The sequence below is a fragment of the Limanda limanda genome, chromosome 3 (assembly GCF_963576545.1).
Source record: "Limanda limanda chromosome 3, fLimLim1.1, whole genome shotgun sequence".
Lineage (NCBI taxonomy): Eukaryota > Metazoa > Chordata > Actinopteri > Pleuronectiformes > Pleuronectidae > Limanda > Limanda limanda.
This window is the reverse complement of record NC_083638.1, coordinates 4,997,862-5,012,953: the sequence shown is the minus strand read 5'-3', so window position 1 is coordinate 5,012,953 and position 15,092 is coordinate 4,997,862. Positions and strand designations below refer to the sequence as shown.

General features: G+C 40.0%; 1 protein-coding gene across 1 annotated transcript; it reads left to right on the top strand.

Moving 5' to 3' along the window:
• Nucleotides 1-831: 831 nt before the first annotated feature.
• On the top strand, nucleotides 832-13,600 carry coro2ba (coronin, actin binding protein, 2Ba). Its single transcript, XM_061068322.1, has 11 exons — nucleotides 832-1,032; nucleotides 6,978-7,094; nucleotides 8,157-8,306; nucleotides 8,594-8,758; nucleotides 9,235-9,351; nucleotides 9,462-9,566; nucleotides 10,441-10,537; nucleotides 10,622-10,734; nucleotides 11,319-11,409; nucleotides 11,486-11,625; nucleotides 13,413-13,600. Exons 1-11 carry the CDS (start codon nucleotides 832-834, stop codon nucleotides 13,545-13,547), a joined length of 1,431 nt encoding a protein of 476 aa, XP_060924305.1. The 3' UTR covers nucleotides 13,548-13,600.
• The last annotated feature ends 1,492 nt before the right edge of the window (nucleotides 13,601-15,092 follow it).

The following is a 15,092-nucleotide window of genomic DNA, read 5'->3' as shown; positions in this document are numbered from 1 at the left end:
GAAGCGTCAGAACAGTTTTCATCCTGTTTCAAATGTCTCACTCTCTGCACCAATTTGGGCGACTTCACACAAATGTGTGACTGTTGTCATGTCTGCACAGATGGGACAACCCACCCTGCAACTGTGGGTTTGCTCAATGTGACATTAGACTTTCACTGATTCTTTCTTGCAGCCATCATTGGGTACAACATTCCCAATGTGGAACAAAAGTTAAAATAAGCTTGTTTTTCATTCATTGTGGTTCAAGAATTCAAGATTTTTATTGTCAAATGAACAGAGATAACATGAAGCAGTCACTGTCAATGAAATACTTGGGTCACAGGCTCTCTTTAAGCAATGCTCAGTAATTTCAACCCAAAAAAATAAATAAAAATAGAAATAGTAAAAAATAGAACAAAAAAGAATAAAATAGAATATCAAAAATTTAAAATAGAAAATAAAATATATACATCTAAATATATATCTTATTGTGGTGTTCTTATTTAATGTTAAAAATTGCTACTTGGTTTATTTTTTCACATTTACCCGATGGTGGAGATGCAAAAGCAAATGTCAAACAAATGGCATTGGTGTTGAGATTCTAAAGTGGATGCACAATCTAAACACAAAGGTCCTGAAGCAAATCATCAATTCATCAATCGATAGCAAGTTAATTGAGTCGTATCAGGCAAAATTCAAAATGCCTAGTTGTCTAGTTCCAACTAAAATGTGAGACTTTTCCTCTCAGGTTTATATAAATGTGTTTTGAACATCTCTGGTCTAAACATGTAATTGGATGGATGGATGCTCCAATTAGAGAGAATGAATACGATTTGACCTTTTCCTCCTCAGATGTCATGGCGTCCGACCTACCGAAGCTCCAAGTTTCGAAATGTCTACGGGAAGGTCACCAACCGGGAGCACTGCTTCGACGGTGTCCCCATCACCAAGAACGTCCATGACAACCACTTCTGTGCCGTCAACTCCAAGTTCCTCGCGGTGGTCACGGAGAGTTCGGGCGGAGGATCTTTCATCGTCATCCCTGTGGTTCAGGTAACTGCTTCCCCTTATTCTCTTGAGCTGATAAACCTTAAAGATACACATTTTAGATTTACAGGGTAAAGTGATTAATTGTCTGTGTTAAATCTTCTGCATTTATCTGAAACAGTTGATTTGTTGTGGTGACACTGGGTTTGATGTGAAGAATCTAGTGTTAAGTGCAATACGAGTTATCTTTCCACTGGTTATGATGCATTGTGGGTCTGAGAAACCAGTTTGTGCTTTGCCTCTTTACCAGAGACTCTGTCAAAGTGCTTGAAAAGTCTGTTATCAACAAGTGTTCAGTGAGAGCTCAGCTGAATTTTACTGTACGACATCATGAGTTGTTCTGTGTGTGTGTGTGTGTGCGTGTGCGTGTGTGTATCAGAGAGTTGGTGCAAAGTGCTATAATCATATCAGCTTTTTTTAATATTCAAGTTTTTAATATATACTGAGAATCAAACGACACAATAAGGGCTCACGTCCATCACTTGATTACACATTTCATAAAATAAAAGTTTTTTTCCACTTTTAAATTTGAAGACACAGCTTCACAGGAAGTAACACAACCCACTACAGGGTTTATTTATGAATGGTGGCTTGCACAGACAAAAGGAGTTGGTCTTATTGGCTGGTTTCAGATGTAACTACTCTGTGGTAACTCTAATATATTTTAATTAATCACTGATGAAGAAAGGATTAAATGATACTGTTTGTGTTAATGAGAGATGTACTCAGGATATGAGCTCATTTCTTTCAGTCAGGGATAGCTGATATCGTTGTGTTGGTTCTCACTTTTATTTGCTGATTGATGAAAGTTAATCTCTCAGGAACTAAACAAAAGAAAAATCTTCTTCTCAAGTGTTCTCACTTCTGTTTAGTAACATATTTATCTTCTAGGGTTGACAAATACCTTTTGGACATAATAATCAACAGTAATTTATAATTCATGAGCTGAAACTCATATTACAGTTATTTTTAATGCTGTGTTAAGACTCTTTCCACCCGTCCAGAGATCATATTCATCGATTTCCTCCTGGTGAGTGTATTGCACCGAAGCATTTGCTGTGGTTTCTGCTGACTTGACGGGTTCAGAGATGGTGTTTATCATATTCAGCAGCAGAACAGACGACGGCTTCTAATGCAGAGTCCACACGCCAAAACAATCAGTCAGCAAACTTAAGTGACTCCTTAAGAAGATGGTTATTTCTGCAGCATATAAAAGCGTTGGTGAAATGTTTGTGGGTTTTAAAAATTCTGATTATCGGTCACTTCCAAACCCAGCAGCATACATTTAGAGTGTAATATGTTTGGGTTATAGATTAGATTTATCCAAAGGAAACCAACCTGCTGAATATATTTCTAACCAGAAGGAGGTGTGGTGAACAGATGGATGTCACGAGTCATCTATTAACCAGAGTCAATGGCTGTCAGCTCTGTTTAAGAGATGTGATCAGAAAAAGGTCAAAAAATGACCAAAATTCCGAATCGTTTGCGGTCATCTTCAAACAAAGTCGAAAAAAATCAGTAAAACATAAAATTCAAAATCAAATTTGACTCTCATACTAGTGATTTTATTTTAAATGGCGAGGTATGACCATAGCAGACGTGATATGATGATGACAGCCGGCGAGACGACCATATGGTTCGGCCCCAGACGCCGTCACTGGCCAGAGGAAGGACCACCGCTGGTGAACCACCTGGCGCCCGGCCCGGCACAGGAAGTGACACACAAGGTCACAAACACTTCTTCATCAGCTCCGAGGAACAGGGAGCAGAGAGTCTGCTGCTTTCTGATTCACTTACTATCTCTATAGAATTACTACTCCTAGAATTAGTTGAGTGGTCAATCAGTCGATCAGCAGAATAACAACAGTTTTGATATTTCATCATTTCTGTGAGTTTTCAAGCATTAGCTGCAACTATATTGATGCACATTAATATTAAGCGCATTAAATATTCTTGTTTTTGCTATTTTTCTGTTGTTTGCCAGCAGATTCTCATGTTTCCTTTGCTCCACAGATTATTTTTTATTTTTTATAAGGGTATCTCCACCATGTGATGGATAAAACTCACATTCACAAACATGGCTGTTTCTTGGTTACAGTAATCTCACCATTTCATTTGAATTTGTCACTGAACACTGTAAACAAAGTCTCTCATTGTACAGAGAAACAACTGCTCCAGTGACAGCGAGTGAAGCAGCTGACTGTCCACAGCCTGCAGAGCACATGCATGCATACATATATCTATATATACATATATACACATCTATATGAAGCACCAGGAACATGCATTAGACCGTCAACGTGATATAAAGCACAACCCTGAGAAAATTCAATTTGTCTGATTTACTGAACATGACTCAGCCCGTGTTTTCTTTTCAGTTCACAGAGCAGTGGTCGTTTATACGGGAGAATAAACCCGACACATTCTGCTGTAAATCCTCTGCTCAGATTTATACGCTTCACCAGTGACGTCCTTAAAGAAACTGATCTCAGCACAATTAAAAAACTAGTTTCACTAAAATATGAGCAGCTCCTCAGTTCATCCACATTACAGCCACAGGAGCCACGTTATATTTTCAAAACATGAATCCTCTGATTGTTCTGAGTGTTGTAGTGACACTCTGATCACAGAGCAGCAGCTAGTGAGGATATACATGTATAACGGGTCAATGTGAGATGCCTGTGCAGCTGTAACATCTGTACGGGACCTTCAGGCAGTGGTGGGAAGTAACAAAGTAGAAATACTTTGTTACTGAACTTAAGTAGATTTTTCACATATCTGTACTTCACTTGAGTACTTCTTTTCCTGACGACTTTTTACTTTTACTCGTTACATTTGAACAAAAATATCTGTACTTTTTACTTCTTACATTCTCAAACTGGCTCGTTACTTGAGCAGCGGAGGTTGGCGCAGCTCTCTCTCTCACTCTCTCTCATCTAGGGTTCAAAATTTGTAAAATTATACATTATATTCATATTGTTGTTATAATTTTTCAGTCAGTTGAGATAAATATTGAGGAGAAACATTTTGGGTTGTTTTGTGTCTGTATAGACCTACTATAAAAAGCACTTTGAATTTTTAATTTTGGTACATTTGCTACATTTCAACACCAGATACTTTTGATACTTAAGTACTTTTAATATGAGCTACTCTAATACTTTTACTCGAGTCATTTTCTGACGGGTGACTTCTAAATTTACCGAAGTCACTTTCAGGTAAGATATCTGTACTTTTACTCAAGTATGGCTTTAAAGTACTTTATACACCACTGCCTGCAGGTCTCCGGAGATGAGCTGCAGAGCGACAACGAGCACTGGTGTTGTTTTCATGTCACAGGCTATATTTTATTTGTATTTTGTGGTAGATAGGTAGCATTGGAGGCGCATATGAACCATAGTATTCATAATTTCAAGTTCCGTCATGGTTTAATAATCCCTTATAAAACCTCTTGGGCCTCTGAACCCTGCAGTTTCCATCAGACTTCATTTCTTCGCAGGTAATTAGTGGCAGCTAAATCAGGAGTCCCTTAGATCCAGGGTTATTAATGTTTCTAGGCCGTGTTAAAACCTTCCAGTCATCTATAGAAAAAGCATTTATCAAGACATGTCAATTTTCTCATCAAAGGAAGAGCTTGATTCATGCGTTCCTGATATTTAAAAACATGCATGTGTTTACGTTGAGTTTCCACATGAGCACAGTGAGAATCTTTCATGGTCCAAAGTTTCATGGAAGGAACGAGACAGTGATGTCACAGAGCGCTCGAAGCTGTGGCTTCACCATCTTCCTCTTCAAGAAATTACATCATAGCTAATGTTGTTACATCTGATGAAATTATGTGATGCGTCTGAGATTCTGTTAATGGATGATGCTGATGGTTTTGTACTCTGTGTACGCTCGGTCCTTTTCTCTTCTCTCATCGTTTCATTTTATCGGAGGATTTTTCCTCTGGTTTTAACATGTGCTGCTGATCTTAGATCCTCTTCTCTCATCTTGCTAACCCTGCCTGTTTGGAAGGAGCTGTTTGTTTGGCCTGTGGTGACTCAGGACTCTGTCCATGGAACCCTGACGCTGCACCACCGCTGCTAAACACAGAGCTGTTCACCTCTTTATTGAACTTATCACGTGTCCAAATCGAACAGGAATTCATCAATCCACTTCCTTGGGCCTCTAACAATACACGTGCCAAGTGAGAAGCTGATAAGATGAACAGTTCTCGAGATATGTGAAACAGACAGAGAGAGAATTCTGGAGTTATTAGATGGATAATAATTATCTTCACCAAGGAGATTAAGCTTTTTGTGAGTTTCTTATGCAGAGATCTTGATTATAGAAGGAATCATCTATGAACTGGTGAGCTTTGGTTTGGATTTGTATGATGAGCTGGATTTTTTAGAACGAATTATATTTTCGGTGGTTAATCGTTGTTTGAGCTGTAACAGGAATTGGATATTTTATGAAATGAAATGTGTAACTTTAGTTAAGAAGAGTATTAAAGGGGGGGGGTGTATTTATTTAACTCAGTTGAAAGGTTATGGTGCAGAGATGCCAGCGATACATTTTCAAGACTTTACTGAAAATAGTAAATCATTAATTATTCATAGGAGAGTTTGTTAAGAGGCCTGAGAGTTAGTGAGTGAATCTGCAGGGTTTAGTGAGGACAGTGCTTACGTGCTCACACACACACACACACACACACACACACACACACACACACACACACACACACTCACACACACACACACACACACTCACACACACATTAACACACATCAGGCGGCTGGACGCTGAACAAATCTCTGAGGAAATAAAAAAAAAAAGGGGTCAGTGGATTGAAGTCATCAAACATTCATGACATCACGACAGACGTTAAAAGGTTCCAGTCTCGGCTGCTATGAGCCAGCGCCCCCCTGTGGACTCGGTGGGTTATTGCAATAACAATGGGCCTCAGACGTCCCCGAGCAATAACCAGCTCTGTTTTTGTTCTGTTCTGCTCAGGATTTTATCGAATCATCTCACTGATGTGATTGAACTGGGATCATGTTTTATTAGTTTGTCATGTTTAGGTCAATATGAGCAAATTGTTTTATCTGAATAGGGGAATGCAGATTTAATAAATTCTTATCCTGTATATCACTGCTTATTAGGTATCGGAGCAATATTTTCTACTGCAGTTGTGGGGGCTCTATGACACAAGATGTTTTATCACAGACATAGTCTTATAAATCCGCATTAATTTGTCTTGTGTGATTGATGGTGTCAACAGCACACCTCATGGTTTGTTATTTTAAAGTTGCTTCAATATTTCTCCGTGCTGATTTAATATCCGCTGCTCTCTCTGAAGAGATGCTGCCCACCACGCCAGCTAATCTCATCCAAAATGCACAAATGCAACCGAAAACACTTCATTTATATTTCAGTATCAACAACGACTGCGTTTGTCTTCCAACAAGAAAACACTATCAACCAGGAGCTCTGCAATATTTACCACTTTCGTCTCTCGGAAGTAGCTTCATTTATATTTAAGTGAGTGTATTCCAACAAAATAATGAATAACTGATTAGTTCATTTAGTACTTCGACTGTGCCACAGTCTAGTGTCCGAGAAATTAATCAAAAATGTTTCCAAGCTTTTTGCCCTTTTTGCCAAAATGAAGTATTTCCAGCAATGCAACAGAAATCTAGACATATTCACTAGCCTACGTCTATAGTGCAGCTACAGATACAGTAATATGTGTATTCCACTTTTGGCCACAAGATGCTCATCATGGCTCATCTCATGTTGTCTCTATAACAAATATGTCTTATCGTTGGAGATGTTTTCAGACATCCAGTATTGATTGTGTCCAATAAAGTGTGAAATTGTGATTTAAAAAACAAACTTCACCTGCCTGACTTTCCAAAACAGAACAAATAACTAAATTAAATGTTTCTGCTCCTGTCTTTGTGTTCCAGGCCGGCCGCCTGGACTCTCACTACCCAAAGGTGTGTGGTCACCAAGGCAACGTGCTGGACATCAAATGGAATCCGTTCTTTGAAAACATCATCGCCTCTTGCTCCGAGGACACGTCGGTGAGTGACCCACAGGAGAATCACAGACCGTAAAGCTTTCCCTTCATGACTGTGAGGATGAGGAAATCACTGCATTAGTGAAACTGTGAGTTTATTAGCTGCTGAGGTTGACGACCACAGAAGCTAATAAGGCCCACAGGCCCTGAGGGTAAACAGGTCATCAATCCAGTAATCATTCAATTCACTCGTTCACAGGGTCACTGATTCAGACTCAGGCTTGTGATTGGATTCTGGTCGATGATGTTGTTATGGGTCAGTGCCCTGGAAATGGCAAGTGACAGATGTGAAATGACTTTGAGCAAGGCATTAATCCATTAGAGGACAAACATAAATGAAATTAGACTCAAAATCACATCTCGGTCACTATCACTCACATGTTACATGATCAACCATAAGAGAGCCCCCCCCCGGTGGCCCTTTCCCTCCCAGTACATGCACCTGTAACATGACCGAGTCCAGCAGAGTGAAAGCACCGAGTCCTGTCCAGTGCTTTCACTTGTTTAGAGGATAATCTCCTCGGCTCCAACACAGAGTCTGGAGCCATCACTATAATCCACTGTAATCCTAATGCAGCGGCCTGCATCGATAGCAAGAGGTGTGTTTGATCAGAGGGATCCGTCGCTGCGTCTCACTGATTGAGTTTTTCAGTTCACGGTTATGAGATGAGAAAAACGTGTTCCGCAATAATTCACCTACTTTCCTGTTGTATATGAATTACAGCCCGACCTAATATAGATTTTTTTCAGGCTGATGTCAATATTAGGGAGTAAATATTTCCCAATACAGATATATTAGCCGATATATTCAACTTTAATGGAAAAGGTACAAATGCAGCCATTTATGAGAACTTAAATTAAGTAAATAAACATTTTAACTTAAATTTATCATCATCAAGCAAATACAGCTACCGATATGTCAGTGAAAAGGCTCAAATCGTTCAGGCTCAAATGAAAGTGCTGTTATATATTTGTGTTTTGTGTGCATGCTCTATGATGTTGTGCAGTGTATTCACATATATATTGTGTGTGTGTGTGTGTCTGTGTGTGTGTGTGAACGTGTCAGGTGCGAGTATGGGAGATCCCAGAGGGCGGTCTGAGGCGCAACATGAACGAGGCGGTGCTGGAGCTGTACGGGCACAGCAGACGTGTTGGTCTGATCGAGTGGCATCCCACCAGCAGCGGCATCCTCTTCAGCGCCGGCTACGACTACAAGGTAACACAACAATAACACAACAAGCTTAAATCCACACTGTGCATAGACTGACATCACCAGCACAGAGATTCAAATTCTCCCTATGATATACTAACATACTGTTTATATCATCAGTGTGTGTTACTGAGTTCATTTCAAGAGGAACCTTTTAAGTGCTATCAGACATTCTTCATACTTCACCTTGGATCAGCAGAGAAACTTTTGTCTGTAGCACCACAACCAGACAAGGTCAGACTTCATTCACAACCTCACAACACAATCACACAATCTTTTCCCGGCCGCATCAGATCCTGATCTGGAACCTGGAGATCGGAGAGCCGGTGAAAATGATCGACTGTCACCACGACGTGATCCTCAGCATGTCCTTCAACACGGACGGCAGCCTGCTGGCCACCAGCTGCAAGGACAAGACGCTGCGAGTCATCGAGCCGCGCTCCGGCAGAGTCCTGCAGGTCAGAGCCAGGGGACGGATCTTTGTATTGGAGTGTGCGTGGACATGAAGAACTCCTAAATACACATCTATTTATAACCATGTGACCTGACTGTTAATCTGTTTATTGGCTCGTACAAGTGAAATACATTCGAAGGATTTTAAATTATGTAAAACTCTGACTTAAAGGTTCAGTGTGTGGAATTTAGTGACATCTAGTGGTGAAGTTGCATGTTGCAGCTGAATACCCCTTTCCTGTGTTTAGTTTGTCCACTTTTGAATACTGTAAAAAACATGGCAGCTTCCGTAGAGATGTAAATATAAAGCCATTTCAGGGCAGAGAAAACAAATTCGTACAGATAGAGGAAAGACGTTTTATATTCAGTTTCAATTTCTTTCACCTAAATCTTCCAAACTGGACCTTTAACTGAGTAAAAACTGCGGCTGATCATGTTGCACTGAAGCTTTGTCTTATCTCTGTTCATGTTGATCCTGCAGCAAGCCAGCTGTAAGAACCACCGTGTAAACCGAGTGGTTTTCCTGGGCAACATGAAGCGGCTGCTCACCACGGGGGTTTCTCGCTGGAACACCCGGCAGATCGCTCTGTGGGATCAGGTCAGACAACGCCTCCATATGGCTCAGGCCTATAATGCCAGAGTGGGGGGAGCAAGTGTTTGTGTGCGTGTGTGTGTGTGTTAATTCTGTGAGTGTGCTGCTCTTCCCAGGAGGATTTGTCGATGCCAATTGCGGAGGAGGATATAGACGGGCTCTCAGGGCTGTTGTTTCCCTTCTACGACGCTGACACACACATGCTGTACCTGGCAGGAAAGGTTAGAGCTTCCCCTGGCCGTGCCATAACATTGACTTTATTTTAAAGTACTATAATATTTCCCATATTTACTCTTGGATAACACATGTATAGGACGGCTATAAGGTCAGAAACTTAGTCCATGAAAGGTTTATGTATGTATTTACATTATAAATCATGTTTGAGTAACATCCTGCACATAACACCTGTAGAAAATTATATTTGTGGTTTTTTGTCTTCTGAGTTTCATCAAGTATTTTACAATCAAGTATTTTACAAACACTAGCAGAAGGATGAAGAGAGACAGCTGGTCCTTTGTCCAGGAGGAGTGTTCAGTCAACCACATGAAGCAGTTACAAGCTGTTGTTAGTTATTAGAGCTTTAATTCCTTCTTTGTCTCCTGTGCATTTCTTTAAATAAGGTTGAACTTTGAATCATGGGTAAAGTGACATAAATCTGGATTATTCTCAGGATCTGCTTCAAATTCAGCTTGTTCATGGATATTAACACCTCCCATAGAATATTTTTCATAAAGATCTCTTCAGTATTTCTTGAGAAAACACAAAAGTTGTTGAAAAAACGCCCTAAATCTTGATGTTAAAAATACATCTCTTAATTGAATCTGTTTAAAAGTTAATTTGCTCTTCTCTGGCCAAACCACATCTTTCCACAAAGCTTCAAGAAAATCAGTTCAGTAGTTTTAAAAAAAATAAATAAACAGACATGAGGCAATGAAAACACAACCTCCTTTGCAGAGGTAAATATTTAAAGAAGCAAAATCCAAAGCAGCATCAATTTACTTTGGGAATCAGAGGCTCTAGTAAACTTTGAGCATTAAAATGTCTAATGTGAACAACTTTGAAGAGGAACTACTTTCCTTCCCCGTGTCTCGGCAGGGGGACGGTAACATCCGTTACTTTGAGATCACCACGGAGAAGCCCTACTTGCAGTATCTGATGGAGTTCAGGTCCCCGGCTCCACAGAAAGGACTGGGTGAGTCACGTGTGCATCACTAACATGTGATCTCACATACTAAGAGCACACAGAGTCACCACATGCTTGTGTTCTCGCCCTCAGGCGTGATGCCCAAGCACGGGCTGGACGTGTCGGCCTGCGAGGTGTTCCGCTTCTACAAGCTCGTCACCCTGAAGGGTTTGATCGAACCCATTTCCATGATCGTGCCGAGGAGGGTAAGAGTGAAATGAAATAATGGAATCAACTAATTCGTCTCTGTTCTTGGACTTATTAATTATTTATGTAGTATATTACATTTGTCAGGCACATAATGACTTAGGAACTTCCAGTATTGTGGGAGGAAATAAACAGAAATCTCTTGTGAGAACAGTCTCTTGTAAATAGTTGAGAGCAAACCAGGACAGTAGAACCCATACCTCAACCAAGAAAAGTATTGCTCTATTTCTTTCATCAACATCCATGTTATTCCCTGGGATATCTGTGAAAATTTCAAAATAAAATCTCACTTTGTTAAAGAAAGCGATAGAACATATATTCCTGGATCCTCGCACGAAATTGAATAGGTTATTTTTTGGCCCATGGTCCTCATGGAAATCGTTCAGATGTTTTTGAATAATCCTGCTGACAAACTGAGATGAAAACATGAAGACGAAAGATAAACTGAGACCATTGACTGATAAATGAGCACTGAGGATAAAGATGTTTTTTGCTGAAGACATTCTAAGTTTTAGATAATCCCCTATGCCAAATGTTATTGTAGAAAACACTAAATCATGTGTTGTTTTCCTGGTTTCTCCAGTCAGACACATACCAGGAGGACATCTACCCCATGACAGCAGGAACAGAACCGGCGCTCTCTGCCAGCGAATGGCTGAGCGGCATCGACAGAGGTAAACAACACCTCAGACGTGTGGGACTCCTGCGTCGTGCTGGTTTTTACAGGCTCTGCTCCCTTTGTACAAACAGACCCAGTGTTGATGTCTCTGAAGGAAGGTTACCAGCGGCCAAACCAGTTAGTGTTCAAGGCCCCGGTGAAGGAGAAGAAGAGCGTGGTGGTGAACGGCATCGACCTGCTGGAGAACGTCCCCCCCAGGACAGAGAACGAGGTCTGTGATGAGGTCAAAGATCAACTCATTAAAACTTAATTCAATTGGCAGAGATGAGTCAACATATCTGTGTCAGTAGAACTTTAATCTTCCATAGGAAACAATACAGAAAAGATTTGCTTTTAAATACATTTTCTTACAAGTTCTTTATGTTTGGTTGCATTTGTGTTTTATTTGTATTTTCTGTTTATGGTTAAACTATAAAATCACAAACCTCTTTGTCATTAGGGTTTGATAAAGACATCTTAGAAAACATCGTTCAGGCTCTGGTAACTAACAGGGATCAAAATTCAAAAGAATAAAAATAAGAGAAGGAAATCTGAAGATAAAGTTCGGATAGTTTGATTCATTTAGGCGTTTGATCAGGTGAAAAGTTTGATAACTTATTAATGATATAAATTGCTGCCGAAACATCTTGTTAGTGGACGTTAAATCAAGAAATTTGTAAAAACTAAAAATGTAAAGTTAATTCTTGACTTTGAAATCAGAAGTTCTTTAGCTTTTGATCACATCATGATTCAAGATTAGGGTTGCAAAATTCCGGGAATATTCAAAGTTGGAAACTTTCCATGGGAATTAACGGGAATAAACGGGAATTAACGGGAATAAACGGGAATTTACGGGAATTAACAGGAATTAACTGGAAATGTTGTTGGTAATTTATACTAACTGTATTTACCTTGTCATATACAGACATAAATATAAACATTTTGTTTTGCCATAGGCTGATTTGAGCCCTGAAGAAACTTTGGGCACTTGACTATATGCTTCTGCATCGTTGTGTCATTCTTAACATAGGTCTTTGCACAGTATTTGCAAATGTACACAACCTTTCCTTCTACATTGGATGGGGTGAAATGTCTCCACACATGAGATAGTGCACGTGGCATTGTTCTGTAGAATAAGATGAGAAAAAAGTTTGTAAAAAAAACGCTAATGCAATGCCAGAGATATAAATAGTTAGCCAAACAATTGGAACCGTCTGTAAACATATTTTACAATTGATGGATAAATGAATGGAAATAGGCTAGATGAACAGATGAACAATCCTCAATCAGCATGCTAATATGTTTTCCCAGTAATATCATTGAAACTTACCTGACTAGTCCTGCACTCTACAGCAGGCCTCAGTAGCCCTGCTGTAGAGTGAAGGATGCTGGGAGTTATCTGTGCATGTGATGGAAGAATGCACAGTGGAGGGTTGAAACTCAACGTGCCGTGTCTGCTGCATTCCATACATCTTTAGAATAGAGTTTTGAATGATGCATTTATGGCCCAGCGTCTAATTTGCGTTTTTTTTTTTTTTTTTTCAAAATTCCCAAAATTCCCGAGCTAAACTTCCCATGGAAAGTTTCCGGAAATTTACCGGAAAGTTTCCACCCCTTTGCAACCCTATTCAAGATTCAAGATTTTTATTGTCAAATGCACAGAGATAACATGAAGCAGTCGCTGGCAATGAAATACTTGGGTCACAGGCTCTCTTTAAGCATTGCTCAGTAGTTTCAACCAAAAAAAAAAAAATAGTATAAAATAGAATAAAATAGAATATCAATAAAATAGAATAAAATAGAATATCAAAAATTAAAATAGAAAATAAAATATATATCTAAATATATATCTTTACAGATGAGGAGAAAAATAAAGCAACAATAGTTCAATTTGTGCAGTAGTGCAAATATTCAAATATGCTTATTACATCCTGAACATATAATGTTAATATAATGTATTATGATACATAAGTGTGATATGATCCGACTCAGCTCCACCATGTCTCTGTTCCTCTGCAGCTCCTGCGGATGTTCTTCCGGCAGCAGGACGAGCTCCGGCGGCTGAAGGAGGAGCTTAGCACCAAGGACGTGCGAATACGCCAACTGGAGCTGGAGCTCAACAACCTGAAGAACGTTAGCCCCAACAACGTGTGACCTCGCAGCCTCCTGGACTGACACAGCTGCTTCCTCTGCCTCCGAGTCTGACCTCCGACAAGCTTCTGAGCCCCCCCGCCGCCCCACCCACCCACTCTGCTCTTTTGATATATCGCATTATATCATAACTTCATTCCTGCTGCCCCTGGATATATGTAGTGCACACGGTTTGTTTGATATCTTAGCTGGTGCGATTTCCTGGAATATTGTAATAATGAGACAAGGACGTTTCGGTGGATTTTCCACCTTGACACAAAATAAACGACAGGGAAAGTTTGAAATCAAATCAAATTTGGTATCATCTGTTTCTACAAATCGATTGTGTCCAGCGTTAAAGATCAGTTATTGCATATTTCTGGTGAGAGCGTCGAGATGTTTGCCTCACTTTGCCTTTTTGTCCGCGCAAAAACTGGAAGATACGAAAGACTCGTCACTGGCTCCTACTTGTCTTCTTCCCCAAGGCCTTAGACCAATCAGCTGCAGACACGTCATCCCAAGATGGCCGACGTGACGTAGCTTCGCACCAAACGGACGTGAACAGAGCTCGGAGACGTGGATTGTGTTTTTCCACCGAGCTGCTTATCCCTTTACATCCTTCCTCACCCGGCTGTAAATTCACACCTGACACATAGTTTTATCCAAATGCAGTTTTTTACCAAGGAAGGGATAGTTCATTCACTCACCATGTTTTGATCCTTTATTTAAACCGGTGGGAGAGCAGCAGGGGACACGTGGATCCAGAGGTGTCGGACTGAACCACTCAAACTTCATCTCAAGGGAAGCTTCGCAGGCTGTTATTGGATTTTCGGGCTGATTCTGAGGGCGATAATGTATATTTGCTTCTATTTATTTGTCACGTTCGACCTTTTTAGCCATTAACTTGTACATTTGTTTAATCTCATTGTTTTTGTACGACGTGGCGGATGTGCAAGTAATGAATGTGACGCTTGATAGATTTTGCTGAATGTTGGAATTTGAACCTTGAGAGAAGTTGTGAAGATTTGCTCTTTGCTCTTCTCACAGAAAACTGTAACAATAATCCTCGTTTCACATTTAATCTATAAGAACATTACTGTTACTGAGACATGTTTACTGTAGATGTGTAACTTTGCTCTAGAGACTTCAGGTCATTTGCTCCTTCTCCCCTTGTATCATCAACTTAAACTCCATCATGTTTCAACTCTTATGTTTTACCATCATCTTTTTTATTTAAGAGAAGTTGGTGGTGATTGGTTGTTTTATTTCAGCGACCAGGTTCAAGCAGATACCTACAAAAATTCTGCTGAACATCCCTGTGTGTATTATGATCCGTGAAGCCCAGTCACATTTTGCCTGATTCTGTTCATGATGGATTTAGAAAAGTTTAACAATCAGAAGACGACGGAAGCGTTTTGCATTCACCTGAGAAAAGAAACATTCTGCTTTAATTTGCTTTAATTATTTCAAACTAAACTCAAAATCCTTGTACTCTCCTTCAGAACAATCCAGAAGTCCTGATGTGCCTGCGTGAATCCGACAAACATAATAATGTCATGTATATTACTT

Excerpts from the sequence above, each read along its gene's own strand:
- coro2ba (XM_061068322.1), top strand. The coding sequence starts at position 832 with ATGTCATGGCGTCCGACCTACCGAAGCTCCAAGTTTCGAAATGTCTAC. Across the intron at positions 8,307-8,593 it reads GCGCCGGCTACGACTACAAG|ATCCTGATCTGGAACCTGGA; the intron begins GTAACACAACAA and ends CGGCCGCATCAG. Across the intron at positions 10,538-10,621 it reads GGCTCCACAGAAAGGACTGG|GCGTGATGCCCAAGCACGGG; the intron begins GTGAGTCACGTG and ends TCTCGCCCTCAG.